General features: G+C 49.8%; 1 protein-coding gene and 1 pseudogene across 1 annotated transcript in view; one reads left to right on the forward strand and one right to left on the reverse strand.

The window, feature by feature from the left end:
• The window catches only part of LYRM4 (LYR motif containing 4), a 92579-nt gene that overhangs the window by 58818 nt on the left and 7409 nt on the right, over window positions 1–26352 (reverse strand). Inside the window, exon 2 of the mRNA XM_005891156.2 lies at window positions 8007–8127. Within this exon, the coding sequence (XP_005891218.1) occupies window positions 8007–8127 (121 nt within the window). The remainder of the gene's footprint in view (window positions 1–8006; window positions 8128–26352) is intronic.
• Window positions 13762–15711, forward strand: LOC102284208 (syntenin-1 pseudogene; annotated as a pseudogene).

Raw genomic sequence — 26352 nt, forward strand, 5'->3', positions numbered from 1 at the left:
AAATTAAGAATTTACTATCTTGACTAATTTTAAGTGTATATTAGTAATTCAATAGTGTTAAGCACATTCACACTGTTGTAAAACACATCTCTAGAACTTTTTTACCCTGAAAACCTGAGACTACACCCATTTAAACACTAACTCCCCTTTCCATGCCCCAGCCCCTGGCTGCCGCCACCACCCTCCTCCCCGTCTCTGCGCTTGGCCCCGTGAGGACTCTCACACGAGGGGATCAGGCAGTGCCGGTCCTTCTGCGTCTGGCTTAGCGCACTGAGCGCAGGCTTGTAGGTCCATACACCTTGTAGCCTGTGTCAGTCTCCTTCTTTCTAAGACTGAGTAGCACTCCCCTGCACGTGAGCACTACGTTTGTTGTTTATCCATCGTGTCAGTCTCCTCCTTTCTAAGACTGAGTAGCACTCCCCTGCACGTGAGCACTACGTTTGTTGTTTATCCATCGTGTCAGTCTCCTCCTTTCTAAGACTGAGTAGCACTCCCCTGCACGTGAGCACTACGTTTGTTGTTTATCCATCGTGTCAGTCTCCTCCTTTCTAAGACTGAGTAACACTCCCCTGCACGTGAGCACTACGTTTGTTGTTTATCCATCGTGTCAGTCTCCTCCTTTCTAAGACTGAGTAGCACTCCCCTGCACGTGAGCACTACGTTTGTTGTTTATCCATCGTGTCAGTCTCCTCCTTTCTAAGACTGAGTAGCACTCCCCTGCACGTGAGCACTACGTTTGTTGTTTATCCATCGTGGGAATTTGGGTCGCTTCTACCTCTTGGATACTGTGAATGATGTGTAACTCTTTCTGTGTATTTTAAATGCCCCTCGTCTACAGATCCGAGAAGGCAGGCACCCCACTCTAGTACTCCTGCCTGGAAAATCCCATGGGCGGAGGAGCCTGGTGGGCTGCAGTCCATGGGGTCACTAAGAGTCGGACAGGACCGAATGACTCCACTTTCACTTTTCACTTTTATGCATTGAGAAGGAAATGGCAACCCACTCCAGTGTTCTTGCCTGGAGAGTCCCAGGGATAGCGGAGCCTGGTGGGCTTCCGTCTATGGGGTCGCACAGAGTTGTACACGACTGAAGCCACTTAGCAGCAGCAGTAGCAGCATCTACAGATGACTTCCCTCTCCTCCATCAAAACGATTGCCAAATAAACTTTAGAGATTCGTCTGAGACTACCAGAACAGTGCTTCAGCTAAGAGTGAGCCAGAGGACAGGAAACGCGCAGCACTGCCCTTCCCACAAGACCTGTGGGCAAAACGCCCGCCTTCTCAGGCCGTCTGCAGGATGACATTCGGGTTAGCAAGCAGGCTGCCACCCATGTCATCAACCCCCTTCCTGGTGTCTTCAGTGGCTGTGCAGAGCGTCCGCCCTGAATCGCGCACAGCAGCAGGTCCACAGTTCTGGGTCTGATACAGCCACTATCTGAATTGCTTCCTTAAAGAACATGAACAGCTAACGTGGTATGGAATCTTGTCATCACTAAACAGCTGCTGACAATAATGGTATAACTCCAACATCTTGTTATCCAGAATTAGAAGACAGGATATCCAGCTGACCTTCTCAGGTTGTAACTACAGCTTACAGTTAACAATCAGATCAGAGATCGGTCGCTCATTCGTGTCCGACTCTTTGTGACCCCATGAATTGCAGCATGCCAGGCCTCCCTGTCCATCACCAACTCCTGGAGTTCACTCAGACTCATGTCCATCGAGTCAGTGATGCCATCCAGCCATCTCATCCTCTGTCATCCCCTTCTCCTCTTGAGAACAATATATTAACAATATACGTCCTCATCTCAATACTTAAGTTACACAAACCCTGCTGAGCTGGACACATGAATACCACATTACTGGCTCAGTAAGCAAACATCCTTTGGAAGTAAGTCCAGTGCTCAATCGCCAGCCTACACGCACGAGTGAGGGGCTGGGAACCTGTCAGCCCGCTCGGCTCGGACCCCGGCAGAGCTGAAGGGGCGCTGTCCCAGGGCACACGCTGGTGAATGCTGAGAGCAGCACACAGCTGAACGCACCCCCAACCTTGGCACAGACATTTTAGTTTTCACCAGGTTTGAACAAAAAGGTGCTACACACTGAAGATTCAGCTGGATTCTCCTGAAGTCATAATCGTGACTCTCACACTCAAGGAAATAGGGGCCGAGTACAGGAACGCGGGCACAGGGCCTGCTCAGCCAGTGCTGTGGGAGGGGCTCCTGCTGCCACTTCTCCCACAGGCGAGGGCTATCAGGCCAGGGACACAACTCTGCTTCAGAAAGCTGGGGAAATGCTTTCTCTGTGATTTCTCACAATCTCTGTGAGCTACCCAGGCTGGGCACCACCCTCCCTGCAGGCGACGGAGTACAGCAAACAGCCTTACAAAAGAAGGCTGGTTTCTGCTGCTTACAGTCCTAAGGGTGTGGCATATCCTAAGGCTTACAATCCTTAGAGCATGGAGCTCTAACTTGGGGATGATGACAGTCTAATGAACGACTTACACAGAGGGATCAGAAGGAATAAATAGAACAGCAAAATGGAGAAAAGAACAAAGACGAAAGCAGAGTCCAGTTGACACTCTTGCTTCTCTGTCTGGCGTGAACCACCCAGATCTCTGCTGACGTTTCAGGCAGAACGTTCCCGTGACTTCTCCATGGCCCAGACGGTGAGAGCCGCGTGCCCGGGCCCCTCACTCGGCTGGCTTCCGCGCACCATCCTGGCGCCGCTGGCACCCATGCGAAGGGCCTCTCCCGCTTTTCTGACCTCACCTGAGAAGCAGACAGGGAAGCCAGGTTTAGCAGGGGCTAGTCCGGGACCTGCTTTCAGCAGAGGAAGAACTCAAACAAGCTGCCAGGCTTAAGCTGTGTTTATGAAACCATTTTATCTGGAAACAGAGTTTATAGAAAAGTGGGCGAATGTCTGTGCTGTACAGGATGCAAGAGGACACAGGCAGCTGGAGAGAGAGAGTGGCCTGGGGTTAGGGGAGAGGTGGTGGATAGAGAGGGGCCTGGGATTAGGGGAGAGGTGGTAGAGAGAGAGGGGCCTGGGGTTAGGGGAGAGGAGGTGGATAGAGAGGGGCCTGGGGTTAGGGAGAGGTGGTAGAGAGAGGGGCCTGGGGTTAGGGGAGAGGTGGTGGATAGAGAGGGGCCTGGGGTTGGGGGGAGAGGTGGTGGAGAGAGAGAGGCCTGGGGTTAGGGGGAGAGGTGGTGGATAGAGAGGGGCCTGGGGTTAGGGAGAGGTGGTGGAGAGAGAGGCCTCGGGTTAGGGGAGAGGTGGTGGATAGAGGGCCTGGGGTTAGGGGAGAGGTGGTGGAGAGAGAGGGGCCTGGGGTTAGGGAGAGGTGGTGGAGAGAGAGGCCTCGGGTTAGGGGAGAGGTGGTGGATAGAGAGGGGCCTGGGGTTAGGGAGAGGTGGTGGAGAGAGGGGCCTGGGGTTAGGGAGAGGTGGTGGATAGAGAGGGGCCTGGGGTTAGGGAGAGGTGGTAGAGAGAGGGGCCTGGGGTTAGGGGGAGAGGTGGTGGATAGAGAGGGGCCTGGGGTTAGGGGAGAGGTGGTGGAGAGAGAGAGGCCTGGGGTTAGGGGGAGAGGTGGTGGAGAGAGAGGGGCCTGGGGTTAGGGGAGAGGTGGTGGATAGAGAGGGGCCTGGGGTTAGGGAGAGGTGGTGGAGAGAGAGGGGCCTGGGGTTAGGGAGAGGTGGTGGAGAGAGAGGGGCCTGGGGTTAGGGGAGAGGTGGTGGATAGAGAGGGGCCTGGGGTTAGGGGGAGAGGTGGTGGATAGAGAGGGGCCTGGGGTTAGGGGAGAGGTGGTGGAGAGAGGGGCCTGGGGTTAGGGGAGAGGTGGTGGATAGAGAGGGGCCTGGGGTTAGGGGAGAGGTGGTAGAGAGAGGGGCCTGGGGTTAGGGGGAGAGGTGGTGGATAGAGAGGGGCCTGGGGTTAGGGAGAGGTGGTAGAGAGAGGGGCCTGGGGTTAGGGGAGAGGTGGTGGATAGAGGGGCCTGGGGTTAGGGAGAGGTGGTGGAGAGAGAGAGGCCTGGGGTTAGGGGAGAGGTGGTGGAGAGAGGGGCCTGGGGTTAGGAGAGAGGTGGTGGAGAGAGAGGCCTCGGGTTAGGGGGAGAGGTGGTGGATAGAGAGGGTCCTGGGGTTAGGGGGAGAGGTGGTGGAGAGAGAGGGGCCTGGGGTTAGGGGAGAGGTGGTGAGAGAGAGGCCTCGGGTTAGGGAGAGGTGGTGGATAGAGAGGGGCCTGGGGTTAGGGGAGAGGTGGTGGAGAGTGGTGGATAGAGAGGGGCCTGGGGTTAGGGGAGAGGTGGTGAGAGAGAGGGGCCTGGGGTTAGGGGAGAGGTGGTGGAGAGAGAGGCCTCGGGTTAGGGGGAGAGGTGGTGGATAGAGAGGGGCCTGGGGTTAGGGGAGAGGTGGTGGAGAGAGAGGGGCCTGGGGTTAGGGGAGAGGTGGTGGATAGAGAGGGGCCTGGGGTTAGGGGAGGTGGTAGAGAGAGGGGCCTGGGGTTAGGGGAGAGGTGGTGGATAGAGAGGGGCCTGGGGTTAGGGGGAGAGGTGGTGGAGAGAGAGAGGCCTGGGGTTAGGGGGAGAGGTGGTGGAGAGAGGGGCCTGGGGTTAGGGGGAGAGGTGGTGGATAGAGAGGGGCCTGGGGTTAGGGGAGAGGTGGTGGAGAGAGGGGCCTGGGGTTAGGGGGAGAGGTGGTGGAGAGAGAGGGGCCTGGGGTTAGGGGGAGAGGTGGTGGAGAGAGGGGCCTGGGGTTAGGGGGAGAGGTGGTGGAGAGAGGGGCCTGGGGTTAGGGGGAGAGGTGGTGGAGAGAGGGGCCTGGGGTTAGGGGGAGAGGTGGTCCACAACAGCGTGTCCACAACAAAGAAGAAGCGGCGGCTGGCCGGCTTCCAGTCCGTGGGCCACAGTTACGGACAGTGAGGGAAAGGAGCCCGAGGTGCTTGTGCAGAGGAACTCTGCCCTGCACGTGCCTCCTGCAGTGAGAGTCACGCCTAGGGGCTGTGGGGAAGGAGAGTCACCCCTAGGGGCCGTGGGGAAGGCTGGTGTGAGCTGCTGATGCTGCTGGAATCCCTGGGGGGGCCACGTGAAGACTAAACGTCTCGGCACATGAAGGAAAGATGACCTCTGAGGGCAGGATGGGCTAGGACGACGCAGTCCTTAAATGTCTGGGGAACAACACTGGGAGAGGACTTGAAAGTATCTAGATCCTTCCATCCCTCCTGACGCAGGAGCTCATGTCCTGGACCTTCTGAGTCTGCCCTCAGGAACGGAGGCCTGAGTGCGTGTCTGGCCGGGCGCCCCGAGACAGGGCATCCCGCCTTCTTGCACCTCGGATTCTCTGTGCCCAGACAACCAGAAGAAATCTTTCCTCGGAGACTTCTGTCAAAACTGCAGAATCTCACCGTGCGACAGGGGCGTCATCAGCGTCAGAGCTGAGACCCTCTGCGAGGACGGGGGCAGGAGGCGGGCCGCGTCGGGAGGCCATCCTGGTCTGAGAGCCGCCCCACCGAGGTGTGAGCCTGGCGGCCGGTCTCCGTCGGAGTGGAGCGCCCCATGGAGGCGCACGTGACGTGGGGATTGCTGCGGCTCTGGGGGTATGCCTCAGGTCACCGGGTCCCCTCACTCCTCCCACGGACCACCTGACGGCTCACGCGGGTTCGGGGCAGCCAGGGTGATCGCACGCTTCTGGTGGCACACACCCTGGACCGAGGGCCGCGGCCTCAGGCGACAAACACCGAGTATTCATTCAGCCCCCAAACAGCGAGGAGCCGGGCTGGCCCTCCCGACTGAGCACCGCGGCTGCCTGAGGGCGTCGCCCGGTATCACCGACTGACTCCCTGTGACTGAAGCCATCGGAGTGAAGCCCGGCCTGGCAAGGGGAGCCCAGCTCCGGGAAGGCCTGGGGAGCCTGCTCCACGCGAGGGGGACCGGGCCTCCAAGAGGGTCAGCTCGGGGAGGGGGTGGCGGCAGGGGCAGCAAGGGCGTCACCCGGATGCTGCAGGTGGGGCAGACGACCCCTGGAGGGTCTCGGGCAGGCGTGTCACCTGCTGACTTCCCTTTCAGAGGCTCACCCAGCGGCCTGTGGAGAACAGAGCGCCTGGGGCAGGGAGGGAGGCGGGCCGGGTGGAGATACACAGATGCCGCTTTCTCAACGGCCTCGAGGCCAAGGCTCAGCGCCAGGCGGCTCAGGGAGACGCCAGCAGCTCGTAAGGTGACTCTGGTCAGCGTGACGCTGGGACTCGGCACAGTCTTGATGCGACAGGGAGGCCCCTGCTGCTCTGCCGGTTAACACAGAAGCCCTGCGCCCGGAAGTGGCTGCACGCCCCCTGCCCGCCCCCCGCCCGCCCCTCATCGAGAACGGTGCGCCTGGCAGCTGTCCTGGGGACGGCCCGGCCCTCGGCCCTAGGGTTTGAAACTGGTTTGTGCGGATTCACTGGGCATGTCTGGTGAGAGCCAGTCTATCCATTTTTTTTTAAATAAAGCATTTCAAACTGAGAAGTGACACAGACAATTATATAACACAAGAAATGGTGGCAAGATTATGTACAGGCCCCTTTTCTCAGCAGTTCCTACTCTGAGCAACTTTACAGTAAAAGAGAAAACCAGTCTGTTTTGGAGGTGCTTGCCAACCTCTGTGTGGGAAAATGCCAAAAACTGCATCTTCCTGAATTTATGCAAAATAAGGATGCAGGCTGCTTGTTTTTCCAAGTTCTGGTGCTAAAGGATCCCATAAAACTCCCCCACTGATGCCTCGGGAAGGCCATCTAGAGTTTTCAAAAGGGCAACTCACTTCTCTGCCACTATCTGCATCCTTGGAAATCTGCAGACCAGCTTCTTTTTCTGACGATCCTATTATCTCTTCATGCCTTTATAGTTAAAGATCATTTCTTTAAAATGGCCAAGTTATTCTACTCCTAGATTACTGCAGAACTCAAAGAGAGCTATCAGAATCTGAAAGATTATTATAGAAGGGATTGTTCTATGATGCAGGCAACATAATGAGACTATTAACTTTGACATAAGAAGAAAACCAGCTCTTAATACTGATTGCTTTATGAATGGTGTAGAGTCAAGCATGAAGAAGAGTCAGAGATGTAAATATATATCCCGATACACATGTCACAAGTCACGATACGACATAACGTCAGCCAGGCTGGGATTTCCTGACGATGAGAAAGGAGCCCCTTCTAACACGCTCACAGGTCTCAGGAAAATGTAAGGGTGTCCTTCCACAGCTAAACAAACTCACTGCGAGGAAGAGTGGAAAGCAAACGGAAGCAGAAACGGACCTTACGGTGGAACTCGTGCTGCATTAGAGAAAAACAGCGGAAAGGAGGGCTTTTCAGAGGGTGGGAAAACCAGCGAACAGCAGGCCGCTCTGCCTCTGGTGCCCTGATCGATTCTGCAGAGACAAGGACACGTCACCGCACCCGGAGGCCCGGCTGCAGCCCCGTCCACCTCGCAAGGAAGAGCAGAGTGAGAGGCCAAGGCGACCGCCGGCTCTCCCGCAAGAGGAAACAAAACCCTCGCCGGGTCCTGCGGCGCCCGCAGCTATGTTTCACACCTGCGGACACGCTGCCACATGGCAACAAAACTCAGCTTCATCGCCAATAATGCTGTCCTCAGGAAAAGGGCAGCATGGTTTTGAGTTATGATCTTAAAACACTAGGAAAAGTAGAATATATTTATACTCTTTGACATACGTCTGGGTATCAATGTGTAATGCATCTAACAAAGAGATGAAATTTAAAAAAATTCTCCCATACTTAAAGCACCATTGTTTAGTAAAGTGTGGGAACCCAGCTTCCCCAGAGGCCGTGTGCTCTGGGGATTTGGAGAGCTGGCACTTCCTTCGCGCACCCCTTGATTCAGTGACAGGACAGCTCATCTCTGTCCACACGAGCAAGAGGAAGAGAGTCTCGTGATCCCGGGTGTGACTCACAAACACCAAAGCTGTGACATCCAATCTCGGGGGACGTGTGAAAGCTCAAGGCTCTTGGCCATCCTACCTGCCGACGGATTATGCCCAGGTCTCTTTTGGCTTTATTCACTAGGGCTTGAATTTCTACAGGATCCTTCACATTCTTGTTTTCTCTGAAGGCGTCTCTTATCCTCCGGATGGCGTAAGTTCTAAATGAATTCAGGGAAAAAGAGGAAAATGTGTCAGTGTGTCTGAAACAATGCTTTTAAATGAATTCACAAAAGTTTCCCTAGGAATCAGCTGTCTGCTGGGCCCCTGGGGAGAATCACCTTTGCTCGCTGCTCTGGGCACAGGCCCATCCATTCCTATGCTGGGATGACTGAGCAAACAGATTTAGGGAGGTGAATCGACTCTGGACAAGTCACACGGAACTCCAGAAAATGCTCCTCAGGTTATGGGCTCCTCAGAGCTGTTGGCGTCTGGCTTCCCTCCATTGACACAGACGACTGGCCCTCAACGTGCAGAGACAAGCGAGGACTGTGGTGCGGCTGGGCGCTGTACGCGCGGGCACGCGGGCACCGAGACGGCGACGGGTGCGGTCGCCGCCCCGGGGTCAGCTCTCCAGCCTCGCCCCACCCTCGGGCTGTTGCCTCCTCCCGTGGACCGCGACACGCGTGGTCCACACGGGGACCCCGCCACACGCGTGGTCCACACGGGGACCCCGCCACAGCTGAGAGTGGAGACGACACCAAGAGGCCTGAGAGCCCAGGGTGCAAGCACGGGCAAACTGGGCTTAGCAGGCAGTTTAGTGGGAACGGAAGAGAACGTCTCAGACGTGGTAACGACGAATTAAGAGGGTTCATGGAGGTTTAATAACCAGACAACTATGCCAAGATATGTACTTATAAAACCCTGAACTCCAAGGTCAGAGGAAAAACACTTCCAGAAAGGATAAAAAAGAACGCTAAGCTGGTAATAATGAATGCAACAGAGGTAAGTATAACCTCAGATTTTTATTTTCAGAAATCTGCAAAGAAAACAGCTGTTTTCCAGTCATTTGCCGAACTGTACTGAGGGTCCAAAGGGACAAGAAATAACACCTACGAGTCTAGGATGTACGGCCCGGGGACCAGGCACAGGAGACCGTGCTCAGGATGGGATGCGCATTATCCGATTTAATACGCACAAACTAAACTCAGAGGTAATGATAATAAAAATGGCCAAGATCAAATGCCCAGTAAGTGGTAGAACTAGGTTCTGGAAACAGCTGAACAGAATCTGTGATTTTCAACTGTACCTGCTATAAGCCAAGTTGCTATCCATTCGCAAGGCATTTAAAAGAACAAAAACTGGCCTCACGAAGAGCAGAAAGATCATCTCGTCTCCCGACGGTACTTCAAGTCTTGCTACAAATAGTTCAGGTGCCAAGCAAGCCTTAGGAAGAGTGGCTGAGAGCATTATGAAGGAGAGAGCTACTGACATAAGCAGTAAGCGCAAGCGGAGCAACTGAGCTTCGTTATTTCAGGAGGAGGACACTGACCAGTGAGGAGGACATGGAGTGAGGAGGTCAAGTTGCCGTCAGAAAAGCCACCCTGGAGACCAAAGGCTCTCAGTCTTGGGGGGAAGCTGCAAGTAAACCCATGACATGCTTCCCCTGCTGGTTTACTGTTACCATAAGGGTCAAGTGCATTAGCGCGGACCGGGCACCCCTGTTCCTCGACCCTACCCGGCCAAGCACCATGTCCAGGAGGAGCCACCGACTCCCGCTACACAGGAAGACCCGGAGTTTCCTGACGGCCGGCCTGTTCTTTCCCCACATGGGGAGTGTCCTTCTCCAGCCTGATTTCTTGGCTAACTCTTCCATGTCCTTAAAGACGTAACCAAGTTAGTAACAAATAAGACAAAAGATTAACATCCTGAGCACATGTAAATCAAGTAGGAGAGAAGGACCACAGTCAATGAGCGAGAGGTATGCACCAATAATTCACAAGGGAGCCTAGAGTGACTAAACTGAGAAGCATGAGATAAATACATGGATCCTCAGCCTCAGGTATAATCAAAGAAGCGTACATTTAAACAGGGCAGAATCTCCTGTCCATCAAATTAGCAGATTTTTTTTTTAAAGGGCATGTACAGCTTGATGGTGGGATATGAACTACACGTCCTGTGGGGAAAAGGGCATCATAATCTATAATAACGTTCATAATCCTTTATCCACTAATTCTACTCTTAGTGATCCTGTAGAAACAGCCTGTAAAAATAACAAAGCTGTATACAGAAAGATATTCACTACAGAACTGTTTATAAACATTAGAAATAGAAACCACCATAAATGTTCAACAACAAAGCGGCTACATAAATTATGACATCATGCAGCTTTTAAAAGAGATGCTTGCTACTGCTGCTGCTGCTAAGTCACTTCAGTCGTGGCCGACTCTGTGCGACCCCATAGATGGCAACCCACCAGGCTCCCCGTCCCTGGGATTCTCCAGGCAAGAACACTGGAGTGGGTTGCCATTTCCTCCTCCAATGCGTGAAAGTGAAGTCGCTCAGTCATGTCCGACTCTTTGCGACTCCATGGACTGCAGCCCACCAGGCTCCTCCGTCCATGGGATTTTCCAGGCAAGAGCACTGGAGTGGGCTGCCATTGCCTTCTCCAAAAGAGATGTTTCCAAACCCTTAAAGTCATAGGTACCAAAGTCTGAGGCCTAGCAAGGCGTGAGGAGAGTATTCAGCCTCCCGGCCCCGACACTCTGCTCGTTAGATGCAGGTTCCCGTGAATACTCCGGAAGACACGGGCTTCACAGTACACCCTCCACATGTATGTTCCTCTTCACAACAGTGGAGCTCTAAGCACACTGTGCACCTCTACTTCCTGAACCAAAATACATCATTTCCTATCAGTACAAATGAGCTGACCCACAGCACGAGACCCACCATTAGGGGGCCCCTTGCTTCCCTGGTGGCCCAGCTGGTAAAGAATCCACCTGCAATGCGGGAGACCTGGGTTCGATCCCTGGCTTGGGAAGATCCCCTGGAGGAGGGAAAGGCTACCCGCTACAGTGCTCTGGCCTGTATAGTCCATGGAGGCACAGAGAGTCGGACATGGCTGAGCGACTCTCACTAACGAATGGGCACTTCGATTGTTTCCAGTCTTGCTATGACAGTCAACACCCTTGTTTCCTGAAGCATCACGTGCATGTCTGTGGTCAACTCACAGACATGAAGGTGGTAAGGCAAAGGACATGTGTATCTGTGGTTTTAATAAAATATCGCCCAAGTTCTCTGTGCAGAGGGACGAGCCCACGCTTCCCCCAGCAACATGTACACCGCTTGTTTCCAGCACCACTGCCAACACGCGCCGTCAAACTCTCTGACCTCTGCTGACCTAACAGGTGAAAGACGGCCTCTCATTTCACTTTACATTACATGTTGCTTGTTATGAGTGCTGCCGACCAGTTTTTCACAAGCTTAAAGCCATTCGTGTCTCTGTTAACGCTCTCTGCCTTTTCTTCACTGAGTGATCTTTCTGAGTGATTTGTAAGATGGTGCTAAGGAAACCATCTTTGGGATGAGTCATGAAGTTCTCCCTGGACTGCCATCTGACTTTATGCTTGTGTGCTTTGTCGTGTACAAGTGTTCCGTTCTGCCAAGTGTATCACTTTTTATATTATGACTTCTGGTTATACATCATAGCTACAAGTCTTCTCTACTGTGAGGTCACAACAAATACGCACCCATGTATTCCTGAGAACTTTTTTGGTCTATCTTTTTATGTTTAACTCTTTGATCTTTTTGGAATTAATTTTGGTGGAAGCTATTGAATATGGAATCTAACTTTACCCTCTGATGTTAAGTTTTCTGAAATGAAAGATATTAAGTCTATATTCAGGATGATCTCAACTATGTTAAATACAGAAAAAAATACAAAAAGATAGCATGTTTCAAATTACTTCTGATGACTGGAGTTTATGCTTTCTAAATTTTTTAAATTTTTAAAAATTTATTTTTGGCTGTGTTGGGTTTTCATTCCTGTGTGAGCTCTTCTCTGGTTGCAGCGAGAGCAGGGCTACTGCCGAGCTGCGGTGTGTGGGTCTCTCACTGCAGTGGCTTCTCTGTCGCAGAAAGCAGGCTCCAGGGCACAGGCTCAGCAGCTGTGGTGCACTGGCTTAGGTGCCCTGTGACACGTGGGATCTTCCTGGATCAGGGATGGAACCCTTGTCTCCTGCGTTGGCAAGTGGATTCTTTATCACTAAGCCACCAGGGAAGTCCCGCTCTCTAAATTATAATAATAATTATTATTTATTAATAATTTAAAGTGCTGGTAATTTACCATAATAAAGAAAAATCAGAGAAGGTTCAACCTGTGAGAGACGAGACTGGGGAAGGGAATATACTTAGACAAATACATATAGCCAGGAGTGCTTAGTATTAACAGATAACAACAAAAGGTTCTACAAGGATTTTTTAAAGGCAATGCAGGGACAACAAGGCAGTTATGTCCAGCAGGCTACCAGAAACATGGTTTTGGATCTCCGATGAGAAGGTCCAAGCTGGTAATAAACCTGAAAATCCTTGACAAAGAAGAATGAGGCAAGACGGTAGGGTAGTTAAGTCTGCTCTGAGGACAGCTGCAGAACCGGAAGAGCAGCCAGCCTGGGACTCAGCCTGGGAGAAATGCCAATATTTAAAAACAGGCAAGGTACCGAGGCAGGAAAGACAGAGACAAGGAGGCCCAGTTTAATAAGCAGGGAGGACACAGGAATGCCACTCGCCCTAGAAAAGCAAGACGAAGCCTGGGAAGAGCCCCACTGGAGCGAGCAGTTAGGAGGCCGTCAGTAACTTCAAGAACGCGTCGGCATGCGCTCCATGACGACAGTGCAGTACACGCAGGAAGAAACACCCCGGATTTTTGGAAACACGCTTGTGAATAACAACTGGGAGAAGGAAACAAAATTTGCCACATAATAAGAAAACATTTTTAAAATAATGAAAAAGTCAATGCACAGAATCTTTGGAATGTAGTCAAAGCCATACTCAGATGACAATTAATGGCTTACCCAGCTTGATTATTAATAAAGTAAAAGCAGAGTTTAATAAATTAGAAATACTTCCTAACATTTTAGAAAGGCAGTAATATCCCATAGGAAAATGAGACAAATTATTTTAAAATGTGCTGAATCAATGAAAAGCGAAAAAAAAAAACCCCAGTGAAATTAGCTAAGACAATTGAGTTTGTTCTTTTCTGTTATGACTTCTGAAGTATACATCAGAAAGCAAAATTATAAAGAAAAAAAGAGTGAGGAGGATTGGAAGCTTGAGCAGAGGGGTTTAAAACAATTATTTCAGAAACGGAGAGCCGGAGCAGGCTTCCAGCACTCGCTGTCCAACGAGAAGGCCAGTGGAGCTGGGCAGCAGGCAGTGCAGTGGGCCAGTCTGCCAAAGCGGGTGACTTTTCTCCAGCTGAGTTCAGGTGCCCAGGTGTGGCTATGGAAAAGACAGATGTGTTAGTAAACCCACAGCTGTAGTTCTGACAGGTGAGTGGGCAGAAGGGCAGAGAGAGAGGAAAACCTAGGGCACAAAAGAGACGGTGCTGGGAATTCCTTCCCCAACGGTCATAGACTTCTGAAAGCCCAGTTCTGAGGACTCTGGCCAACCTCCTACTTAGTCCCCTTTGTGGAATTCAAACTCTGATCTAAATATCCAATAATAAACAATCAAAGAAATTACGGTACATTTATGGCTTATAATAAGCATTAAATATTAAATATGAAAACTATGTACATCCAAGAAAAAGTGTCCTCAAAATGTTATGACCTAAAAACCATTTTTAGAGAAGTCCGAGCCAGTGACTGGCGGCGGAGAGCGGGTCTCAGAGGCCTCGAAAAATCCTGCAAAAATGTCTCTGTACCCATCTCTTGAAGACCTGAAGGCAAACAATGTGATTCAGGCTCAGACTGCCTTTTCTGCAAACCCTGCCAACCCAGCGATTTTATCTGAAGCCTCTGCTCCCATCTCTCAAGATGGAAATCTCTATCCTAAGCTATATCCGGAGCTCTCTCAGTACATGGGCCTGAGTTTAAATGAAGAAGAAATACATGCAAATATGGCCTTGGTCCCTGGAGCACCAAGTCAGGGGGTGGTGGCGCGGCCTTCCAGCATGAACCACATGGTGGCCCCTATCACTGGTGGCGACATTGGGATCCACAGAGCAGAGATCAAGCAAGGGATCCGGGAAGTCATCTTGTGTAAGGATCAAGACGGGAAGATTGGGCTCAGGCTGAAATCCATAGACAACGGTATATTTGTTCAGCTTGTCCAGGCCAATTCTCCGTCCTCCCTGGTGGGCCTGCGGTTTGGGGACCAGGTGCTGCAGATAAACGGCGAGAACTGTGCTGGCTGGAGCTCGGACCGGGCGCACAAGGTGCTCAAACAGGCTTTCGGAGAGAAGATCACCATGACCATTCAGGACAGGCCCTTTGAATGGACAATTACCATGCATAAGGACAGTACTGGACACGTTGGCTTTGTTTTTAAAAATGGAAAAATCACATCCATTGTGAAAGACAGTTCTGCAGCTAGAAACGGTCTTCTCACGGAACATAACATCTGTGAGGTCAACGGACAGAACGTCATTGGACTGAAGGACTCTCAAATCGCAGACATACTGTCCACAGCTGGAAATATAGTTACTATTACAATCATGCCTGCTTTTAATCTTTGAACACATTATTAAACGGATGGCGCCAAGCATTATGAAAAGCTTGATGGATCACACCACTCCTGAGGTTTAGAAGTCACGGCACAGTGGAAACTTCCCGGAAGTTCTCCCGTTTACGTCTTGGGCAACTGACCTTTCTATTATGCACATGAAGCTTTCTAGGAGCCAGCGAGCATATGCTGCATGAGGATTTCCTGTCTTACAGTAGGGCTGGGAATCTTACTGTTCGATCCAGTATATCTTGTTCAGACATCAAGATAGTTGTAGCCTTACCCTGGTTTTACAGTTGAAAAGACTTTTACAGACTAGCTTCTTTACTGGAAACCTGATGCTTTCACAGCCTTGTGAGTAGGATGACTGCTACAGGCTTAGCTCTGTTAGAACCATCACCTTGATATTGAGCAGTGCTTAGTTCTGTGCTGTATTTGCATTTTTACTGTCACCATAGTGCATTTAGAATTACTTTTCTTCAGTTCTATGTGTGTGTAACACCAGCTAGGTAACACTGGTTTCATTCCATGTAAGCATTATTAGACAGTGTGTGTAGCTGCAAGAGACTTCTCGATTGTCATTACATTTTATCTACCTTCACTCAATACGCTTGAACTGTCGCCTTAACTAAGTTAAGCATCTAGAATAAAAGCCAAAATGTAATGATTGCTGCCTTTCTAAACCCAGACGCAGTTCTGCGTTCACCTGAGATGTGCACTGGCCCCGCGCAGCCTGACAGTACCTCCCGAGCTAGCACAGCTGCCGACGTGCATTTGAGATTTTCTAGTCCTTCCTTGTGTAATGGAACTTCTTTCTTCTAAAAGTAACTGATATCACTTTTTGAGAAATGAAGCACTATATATTTAATGTAAAAATTCTTGTACTAAATAGAATGAACCTTGACTCTTCTTTTCATGTGTAGATTAAGTGGGCCAAGACCTGATTGTGGCATTTACACAGCACGTAACCTAGCTGCCCCGGGACGGTCTCAGGACACTGTCCTGGTCATGTGTTCCATTTCCTGCCTCCTCCCTGCTCAAAGAATGACACATTATCTTGATTTTTTTTCCCTCTCTTTGGCTTATGCCTATTCTATTTTAATTAAAAATGTATAAATAAAGTTAAGTTCTAGTCTGAAAAAAAAATAAAAACCATTTTTACATAACTGCAGATTTTAGGCACAGTTCTATGGAGATTTTTTTAAAAAGTAACATTCTCTTAAAAAAAAAAAAAAGAAACGTCCCTGGTGGTCCAGTGGTTAAGACTCCACGCTTTCAATACAGGGGAACTAAGATCCCACAGGCCGCGCAGGGGCATGCCAAGAAGCACCCAGAAAAACACAAACACAGAACAAACAAAAAGCCCTCAATAAACAATGGAAAGAAAGAAAGGCACCCTCGTCCTGTAGCAGATGTCCCCTCAGGCCCTCGAGGAACAGTTTAGGAGCATTTCTGTCCAGGCTTGCTTTCTGATGCATAAAAACATTTAGGATCTTTAACCGACAATTCATCAAAATTAAACTTCCAGTTACCCCTTGGATCTATCCTCATTGCCACTGACATTTTGCTGCAAACAAGATTTTTCAGAACCTAAACCAATCTATCAGAGTAAAGGCTGCCTCTACAGTGCTGTCTGGCGCCGTGGCAGAGAGGCGCACCTCCCTGCTTCTGGGTTTAGACACGGCCGTGCAGGAAGCGTGGTGCCCTGCAAGCTGGACTCGGAGAGCTCGGACCCATATTACCCGTCTCACCTGATCCTGGACCAAGAGGGGCGAGGGACCAACTGTCCTTCATCCGTGGAGTCCTGCAAACACTCCTGTGGAGGCAACCAAGGCTCCACTCAAGCACTAACTGTCTTCATGGAACCGACCACGCTTCCTTTAAAAGCACCACCACGACATCAATGTGCCACGAGCAGAGACGGGATTTTCTGCCTTCTTCCCCCATGACCCCCTCATCTATCAGACATGAGCCTGACCTTGTACCAAAAAGGCAAACTCAAGCTTTCATTGTGTAATAAGAGCTAAAAGTTAGAAAACTACAGAAAACAACTTGTAAAATTTTACTTTAAAATTATACTGTGAACCGTGCCAATGTAAGACAGGGCCTTTAAATGATTTAAATTTAAAGAAGAATAACTATCTATGGTAGAATATTCAATTACTTCTAGATTTTCCACTTTATGGGAGAAAATAAAGCATGAACAATAGAAATTCCTCTAGTAAACAACAGAAATAGAACAATTCCTCGTGGTCTAAACTCAAGTGTCTTCATTAAAATATTCTAACAGTGCGTTAAAATGAAGCCAAATAAAGTGACTTCTGTTTATGTTATCCTCCTGCCATTACTCACCAGCAAGGATAAGTGAGCCAGGAAGAAAAGAGGACAGGGGACACAGATAAGTCACCGAGCTTGTGCTCAACACATCATTAAGGATAATTTACAGAGCAGAGAAGTGCAGAGTGGTACTCGCTCCCCCTTCCTAGGATGTGCGAAGTAGCAGAATACCGGCTGGGTTATTCAGAAGGAAAAAAATAAAAACTACCTAAAAATATTCCAGAGATATAGTAATCATCTGTGAAACCAGAAACCAGGAGGTAAATATGGACGGTCTTGGGACTCAGAATTCTTGGCTGGGAAGGAAGGTCAACATCGTGGTGAGCATCCCAGGAGCATCCTGGGTTTGAAAGCACCTTGAGGGACCAGGTGGGCCTGGGTTCCCTCCAGTCCTGAATAAGGAGTGAGTCCAGCACAGGAAGGCCACGAGCGACCTTTACTTTACCTACTAGGCATTGAAGAACCCTGACCTCCATATGTAAGTTTATGCAAAGAGGCGCAAAAATCACATCCCCCTCTGGCTTTACTCACAAAATCCAGAAGCACTTTCACCCTTCGGCGAGCTTTAATTTTGCTGTCATAGAGGAGACGCATCTCTAACATTCTGTCTGGTCTAACATTCTATGAGTTTAAAGATGCAGTTAACCCCTGTGTCTCCCGGGATGTCACCGGCCGTGTGGGCGTGGAAGAGCCTGCACTGTCACAGGGGGATGGTTATCCCGACCTGAGTGCTGTTCTGCCTTGAGATGTTTGCTGGCTTGGCCGTTTATAGTACAAATAACCTGTAACCGGCTTCCCTGGTGGCTCAGATGGTAAAGAATCTGTTTGCATGGCAGGAGACCTCCCATTGTATCTTTCTTTCAAGTAGGTCAAAATATTTTCATGCATTACATAATTTATTTCCATGATGTCTCTGTGAATCATCTAGTAGGTGTTTGGGTATTTCTGTGTTAAGATTTAATTTTATTTACAAAACTCGAAGACTGAAGAAAACTGAACAAACATCTGCATTTACAAGTTATTACTATTCATTTCACTATTTATATTAATACTGACTGAGTAACAGTGGAATGACACCTGGCCTGTACCTGTATACGTAACTGGTCAGACCCAAAGTGCAGCTGGAAAGCCAGCCCCGGTGATGGGCATAAACCCCTCTCCTCACGCCGCCCCAGCTGGCCTGGGAGTCTTCACCTGTGGGCACACTCCTCTCCCTTTGGGCCATGGTGTGGCTGAAGGATCCTGGCCACAGGCTGTCCCTGTGACCAACCATGGCACAGTCACTGCTTAGAGCTCCTGGGCCATTCTCAAAGGTGCTGCCTCTTCCTGGCCAAGTAAGCAGATCCTCAGTCACGTAAGAGCATCCTTGTTTAGAAGACACCGAAGCGACAGAGGTGCACAGCAGTGCCGGAGAGCGTCTCCAGAGAGCATCTCCCTCAGCATCTGACATGCTTCTGCTAACTGCGTAGGTGCAAGGTGCAGCTCCCCGCTCTCTGGATGTGGACCACAGCTGTGCAGACACCGGGTCTAACTGGTAAAGTCAGAAGGGCTTACTCCCTGCCACTTACATTTCAGCGGCAGTAACCTCAGGAACAGAAATCCGCAACACGCTTTCATTGTGAGGTGTGTGAAGCTTTTACTACTTGGCTTAAATCCAAGGCCAACTTTTCAACACACTTAAGTGCTCAGAGCGAGGTGGTTTGGGCATCATCACTGTCTGTAATTCCTCGATCTAAGAGCCCCGTCCAGAATCAGCAAAGGGCGCACTCTCAGTGGGTACGCAACAGTCATTTTAATGTGGGGCAGACTCACTCCCAGCTTCTTTACCTACTGAAATAGTCAAATATCCACTTTGCATCAAAAGCCACACAAGTGTGAAAAACTGCATTTACCAAAAAACTTAAAGGAAGAATTGTCAGTGGATGAACACAGAGGGAGAAGCCCATGGTGGATACACGGAGGCACAGCGGGGAAGCTCTGCCCATTGCACTCTTCTGCAAAATGCAGGCTTCCTAGAGGTAAGGTGGTCTTGTGTATGATCGACGATGCAGGCAGAGAGGGTGACTCGGCAGATCTGGGGAGCCCTCCCGCTGCCTGTCTACTTTGGAGAGCCTCGGGTGAGTGGGAATCGGATGTGACACGTGGACGCCCGCCTCCCGGCATGCACTGCCTGGCTGGGAAAGCCGCACGGAGCGTCTGCAGGTTAAAGCAGAGAAGAGACGTGGAGACTAGGAAGCAGAGGGAGGCACCTGGGCTCCTTCAGAGTTTCCCTGCTCCACTAACACCCGTTACATTTTGGGAAATGCTGACCAAGACGAAACTTCTCCCCGGGCAGCCCCGTCAGGGGCCAGAGGGGTCCCGGATGCTGCGCTGACAGTTTCCACGGGCAAGTCCTGCTCATTCCTCACAGGCTCTTTACAGACCGTGCCCTCACAGCCGCTCACGGACCCAGGACACCTGCTGCGCTTGTACCTCCTCCAGCCCTCCAGCGGCGCAGCCTCAGAGGCGCCTCAGCTGACCTCAGAGGCACGAGTTCCATCAGCTACAGCGGAGACTGTCAGTACATTCCCCGCCCCTTCTTCCAGAAGGTCCCGACCATACAGACCCCACAGCCAAGTCCAAAGTCAAGTTGTGATGATGGGGAGCAGGACGTTCCACCCACAGATACACCACCCTGGCACTGGGTTATCTTGAGCTGAAGGCAAAGGAGAAATGATAGATGCGGGAAGCACTCTGTCCTGTCCTTTCTGCCAGAAGCAGGGCATAAGCTCCCCACGAGAAAGGTGTCCTCCTGGTACCAGGAAGGAAAGAACATTCTTATCAGCAGACATGGGGAGCTGAGGCTGAGATGGGTCTGCAGAAACCACACCCAAGTAATCCTTGTCTCCTGTCAGTTTCCCCGATGCCTTTCCTAGCCAATTCCCAGTAACATCCTGTCCTTTGGTGCCCAAATCATGTCTCGTCACCGTTCCACAACTTACGGCCCTTTGTAAAAACGGTATATAAACCTTAAGTCTAAGTGCTTTTTTGGGGTTGGCACTTTTCTATGAAGTGCCCTTCGTGTTATATAAAAATATTAACATGAAATAAAATGTGTACTTGTTCCCTCCTGTTAGTCTTTTTTTGACAGATTAATTTGCTGGCTCCAGACACAGAGCACAAGAAGTAAGGTCTTCCTTCCCTAAAGTGGTCTGAGCCTCACTGCTCAGGACTGTGGGCAGTTCTGGCTCTGAGATGCTGACCCTAGATGTGGAGCCTGGTCTTGGCTGACTGGAAGAATTCTGGGGCCCACCGTGGGCAAAGCGCTTGCGTGACGCCCCTGCCAGGAGGCCCTCTGATCAGGTCTGCTCTCACTGAGTTATATGCCCACTGGGGCTTTCCTTCCTTCGGGCGTTCAAGTCTGGTGCTAAAGTGTCAAGTTGCCGCTAAAAGCATGATCGCCACTTCAGTGTCTCCCCAGCTTAGAGACCACCTGTACTGAAGGCCGAGCTTGCTCAGTCTGGGAGGGAGGGACACAGAGCTCTGAACTCACGCACAGGACAGTGGGGCCTCCAGGAAGACGTGTCGAATCAATGCACGAGACACAGTTAGACCAGGACAGAGGGTCAGTGGCTTTTTCTGGCTCCAGTTTGGCTGTAAGGAACTCTTTTCTCATTTAATTTAGCATTTTGTTTTTTTAATAAAGAGGAAAAAGGATTTTATGAGCTGCTTGCATCCATGTAAGTGATTTTTGGTCAACATATCACCACTTCTAGGGATTAGATGCAGGGGAGGGATAATTATATGGGAAAAATATTCGTATTTATCCTTAAGACATGGGCAGACAAAAAGAAATACATGAGAGCACTAAATGAACAACTGTGCTACAGAGTGATACTTATCATTATAATGAATTGATCACATAAGTAACTTTGAATAAATAAGACCAAATGGAGGGGATATTAAATCTACTCAAAAAATTACCCCAGGAACAAAAGAATAAATATAAGGCTAAAAGATACATTAATGACATCCAGTGAGGATAACAGCCAAGTAGTGAAGAAAACAAATAATGACTCGAAAAAAGATAGAGTCAACTAACTGAACACCAAGGACCGATTAACTGGCAAATTAGCAACATTAGTAACGGAAAGGTACATAACTGGAAGAAAAGCGAGATGAACGCAGATTAACACCTCCGACCAAAGAGACGCGTTAAAACTGAGCCTGAACCGTGCAGACGAGCTTCTGAGGCGACAGCCCTGCACCAAAGACGCTCCCGTCCGTCCCTGGGATGTGATGTTGCATTTCCAACAACTTCTTCCACTTACATTCTCCTCACCGAAGGTCAAGTCGTTCTCTCTAACCCATCGTGTTCAACCAGCCACTGAGTCTGGCTAATCCTCAGTGTATCTCAAGACCATCCTCCCCTCCTCTGCTCTCACCAAGGCTGCAGCCAGCCCTCACCATCATTCACTGCGTAACCCACCTCCAACTGGCCTCAGCGTCTTTAGCCTCCTTCCGCTTCAGGTGGTCCAGCTGGAAGGTGTTGTCTATGGTCTGTTCAGACGCCTGTGTGGCTGTCCACTGCCGAGGCTGGCATCCAGCATCTTGGAGGGGCCCCCGAGGCTCTGCGTCCCTCCCCCTCCCCTGCTCCCACCGCCCCCAGTGGTGACGCCACACTGCTGGTGTCTCCACGCACTCAGCACCAGCTACACTGGCCTGTGGGTCCATCCCCACTGCTTCAGCCTCCCTCCTCCAGCGAAGCCCTGCACAACCCTGACAGCCCAGGGCAGCCACCATTCCTTTCCTAAGCTCTGGCCCTTCTGGGGCAGGCTGTGTTGCTCCCCTATCTGCCCCCACAATCCGCTGTTCATTCGCTATCGTGGCACCGCCTCTGCGTCTTCACAGAACCCTCAGTGAGAGAATTCCACGGACAGAGGAGCCTGGAGGGCTGCAGTCCACGGAGTCACACAGAGTCAGACACGACTGAGCGACTACACTTTCTTTTTCTTTCAGTGAGTGCATTACTCTGTGCACTGAACCACAAGCCCCTCCTGGGAAAAGCTCATGCTGTTTGTCTCTGCACTTCCGCAGGAGCCCAGGGGCTGGCACATGGTGGGTCCCCAGCCAACGTCTGCTGAAGACTCAAGCCGACCTCATCAGAGACCACGCGCTACAGTGACAGAGGTCTCTGGATGGCGAGGAAGCACCTGGTGCGGAGTGCAGCTCAACCGTTTAACCGAGTTCATTAAATGACTGCTAGCTACTACAAACTGAAAAGATTTGGCAGCTGGTCTACCAGTTTAACAGGTCCAGTGTTCTTGTCTGGAGAATCCCAGGGACAGGGGAGCCTGGTGGGCTGCCGTCTATGGGGTCGCACAGAGTCGGACACGACTGAAGCGGCTCAGCAGCAGCAGCAGCAGCAATACCGGAGCGGCATGGCAACCCACTCCAGTGTTCTTGTCTGAGAGTGCCACGGACAGGGGAGCCTGGTGGGCTGCCGTCCCTGGGGTCGCAGAGTCGGACGTGCCTGAAGCGACTTAGCACGCACACGTGTAGTCACTGGTTAACTTGTATCTACCTGCAGAAGGGATTCTGGAGCCCAACATTCAGCCAGAAGGTTCTGCAGCCTGTGCCTCTGAAAGGATGTGCCAGGGAGCAAATGCACTGAAGGTCAGAGCTGGGAGCTAGTTGACCTCGAACCTGGACCAGGGTTTCTTGATTCAAAGCCCAGGAGCCTTCCTACATGAACACCACCTTGCTCGTGGCCCTCATTCAGAACATGAAAACAACACGTAGAGCAAAACTCAGTTCAGGAGTAACCGTATTTGGGAAAGAAGCAAGGGGGAAGCGCTAGCGTCAAGTCACATGACCTTCATTTATCCCTTATTTGTCCGGAAAGATCATTTCCGTGAGCTGTCTGCTTTTAATTCCAAACTCCCCGAGTTTAAAAACAACAAAAAATTATCCTTTCAAATAGAACTGTAATAATCGGTTGCTATGAAGTCAAACAGATAATCGAAATGTCACAGTGATAATATTATTATGTCTCAACTTTGGCAATTTTAAATCTGCTTCTTAAAATAAGGGTGGCAGAGATCAGCTGAAGGAACCCTATTCAGGGTACTCCTATTATTAACCCAGACAAAAGCCAGGAGGACACTCATTAATTTAGCTGACTCCTGCTGAATCTAGAGATTCACAGGTTGGTTCATGCAATTTATCTAAGTTTACCACTGCATTTGATTTCTAAAGGTTAGAATTTTCCTAAATTGGCTAGGTACCAGTTAGCTGAGAAAATAAACGCTAAGGCAGATACAAACATCTGCCAGCTGATGAAGAGGGGTTCAGGCAGTCAGGAAGGGGGTCACAGAAGTACTAGGACAAGAAGTATCTTGCATCCACAGTAAGTGGACACACAGCTACTGATGTGAGGCTGCGAAACACAATTTCCTATAATGTCCATTACAGCAATTTCCTAACAGAACGTCTTGTAAGTACAATTTGCGTTAAAAAAAAATGCATTACCCTACTGCAAAACATTAATTTTAAGAGACTTTAAGGAAGTCCTATTGACTTATAAAACGAAGATCATTCAGAAAACGAAGATTATGGCATCTGGTCCCGTCACTTCATGGGAAATAGATGGGCAAACAGTGGAAACAGTGGCAGACTTTATTTTTCTGGGCTCCAAAATCACTGCAGATGGTGACTGCAGCCATGAAATTAAAAGACGCTTACTTCTTGGAAGGAAAGTTATGACCAACCTAGATAGCATATTCAAAAGCAGAGACGTTACTTTGCCAACAAAGGTCCGTCTAGTCAAAGCTATGGTTTTTCCTGTGGTCATGTATGGATGTGACAGTTGGACTGTGAAGAAGGCTGAGCGTCGAAGAATTGATGCTTTTGAACTGTGGTGTTGGAGAAGACTCTTGAGAGTCCCTTGGACTGCAAGGAGATCCAACCAGTCCATTCTGAAGGAGATCAGCCCTGGGATTTCTTTGGAAGGAATGATGCTAAAGCTGAAACTCCAGTACTTTGGCCATCTCATCTGAAGAGTTGACTCACTGGAAAAGACTCTGATGCTGGGAGGGATTGGGGGCAAGAGGAGAAGGGGACGACAGAGGATGAGATGCCTGGATGGCATAACTGACTCAATGGACGTGAGTCTGGGTGAACTCCGGGAGTTGGTGATGGACAGGGAGGCCTGGCGTGCTGTGATTCATGGGGTCGCAGAGTTGGACATGACTGAGTGACTGATCTGATTGACTTATAATTGCATTTTGTGGTCTAGCTTTATATCTCACTTTGTTATATTCTCTATCTTTATTTTCCCCTGGCCCTGATTCTCTCCTTTGTTATTTTAAAATAATAACAATTATTTCATGCTACTACATTTTATGTATTCTTAACAGTTTTAAAAATGGTTTTAGGGGCCACTGTGCTTATTTGCTTGGTCATGTCTAACTCTTTGCGATACCATGGACTGTAGCCTGCCAGGCTCCTCTGTTCATGGGGATTCTGCAGGTAAGAATACTGGAGTGGACTGCCATGCCCTCCCCGAGGGGATCTTCCCAAACCAGGGATCTAACCTAGGTCTCCCTCATTGCAGGCGGATTCTTTACCAGCTGAGCCACCAGGGAAGCCCCTTTGGTTAAGTATAAATAGAGGAAGTACAACTTGGAAACTTATAAATCAGCAACGACATTGATCTAATGATTCTTTTTAACACTTCCCTCCAAATTTAGGCTGCTGAATATCTTAAATGTATTCTTCCCTAAGTTAACTAAACAATTTTTTCTTACTTTTCAAAACCATCATCACTTAATGTGGCAGAGCTTAGCCATAAGAGAAAAAGAATTGGACGGGGAGGATTCCAAGTGTAATTAATGATAGTGAACAATCCATCTTTCAGAAGTCCACAAAATTGCTTTTCTTGGGTATAAGTAAACTGGCTGGAGTTCTATGGGGCCTGTGGGAGGGAGGGATCAGCCGACAGTTCCATCAAAGGGCCCATCGGTATTAACTCAGAACACAGTGAAGGCTTAATTTGGGAAGAAATTAGAAAATTTAATAGTAGTCTTTTTTTCTCTTGTATTTCTCCCCACCTTCTCTGTGTTCTTGCATAGCCTGTAATAAACACAGTTAAAGCTGTTTTCATAGAGACATATGGCTTGTTCCACATTTTATTGTAGGCAAAACTAATTTTTTATATGATTATTTTTTATATATCAAAAATCGTATACAGTAGAACAGAGTTCCACCATATCTCCGAATCCTCACAATATAAACAGGCATTTCATGACTTAAAAAGAGGGAAAACTTTGTACCTGGGGGGAAACTCCTAATAATCTTGTCCTTGAGAATGCCAGGAAGCAAAATACTACATTTCACCGCTTCCCAGCCTGAGAGCCGTCACAAGTGACATCTGGTCTGTGCGGCTCTAAACTGAGTTAAGGGATAAAAGGTGAAAAAGAACAAGAGGCCGGATTTTCTCACGTATCAGCAACTCCTGGTTAAAGGCATGTTTAAGTCTGAGGACAGAACAAAGATTTTCCTGGTGGGGAGGCTGGAGTTACAGTTACTGAAATGAAGAACGTATTGAAAGGTTTTAAGTTTCTAAAGGAGAAGAGACGTATACAGTTAAAACTGGACTGGCAGTCAGGCCAAGAGGCTGAAACGACGTCCACGGTGTCGTCTGCGCAGGATCTGTGCGGCGCTCTAATACCACAAATCCGCAGTGCCAGGGCGTACTTCAACTTGCACGTTTCCTCCGTGAGTTTCCTGAGCTGCCCCCCGTGTCCCCGTCACACGCCCATCACCAGAATATCCTGTAACAGCAGGGCCGCCCGGAGTTGGTCTTCCGTCTCCCCCAGGCCCCGGGGCACTCATGTCCATGCTCTGGGTTCTCAGGGAGTACCCGCTCTGTTCTGGGGTGAAGGGACACTTGGCCCTGCGTTCTCTAGCCTGGCTGGCCCATTGCAGAAGGTGCTCGGAAAGGTGCTTGGAGTTGCCACCCCATGCTGGCCGGGTGCTGTTCACCCCAGCCTTCTCCATCAGTCAGTGATCAGGGACACATGCAGCAGAAGAGGCCGCCAGCGCAAAAACGAGCCGCAACAATGAAAGCAGAAACACAGGAGCGGAACCCTCTGCCGGGGTGCTGACTGCTCGACAAGGTCACGGTTCCAGGTGCTCAGCTCCCACTTCAAAAAGAAACCAGACTCCTAAATGGGGTCATTATCTAGTCCCTTCACCAGACTGCAAAGACTTCCACAATGCTGCAATCGGTTGTGCAGTAGTAATTCAGAGTGACACGTACCACCAGTTAGTAATTTAGCTGTCAGGAAACCAGAGAGCCTGTTTAGCTGCTGCAGTTGTAAGAAGAAACTGTGAAAATAAGCGTC

This window comes from Bos mutus, chromosome 23, assembly GCF_027580195.1.
Source record: "Bos mutus isolate GX-2022 chromosome 23, NWIPB_WYAK_1.1, whole genome shotgun sequence".
Taxonomy (NCBI): Eukaryota; Metazoa; Chordata; class Mammalia; order Artiodactyla; family Bovidae; genus Bos; species Bos mutus.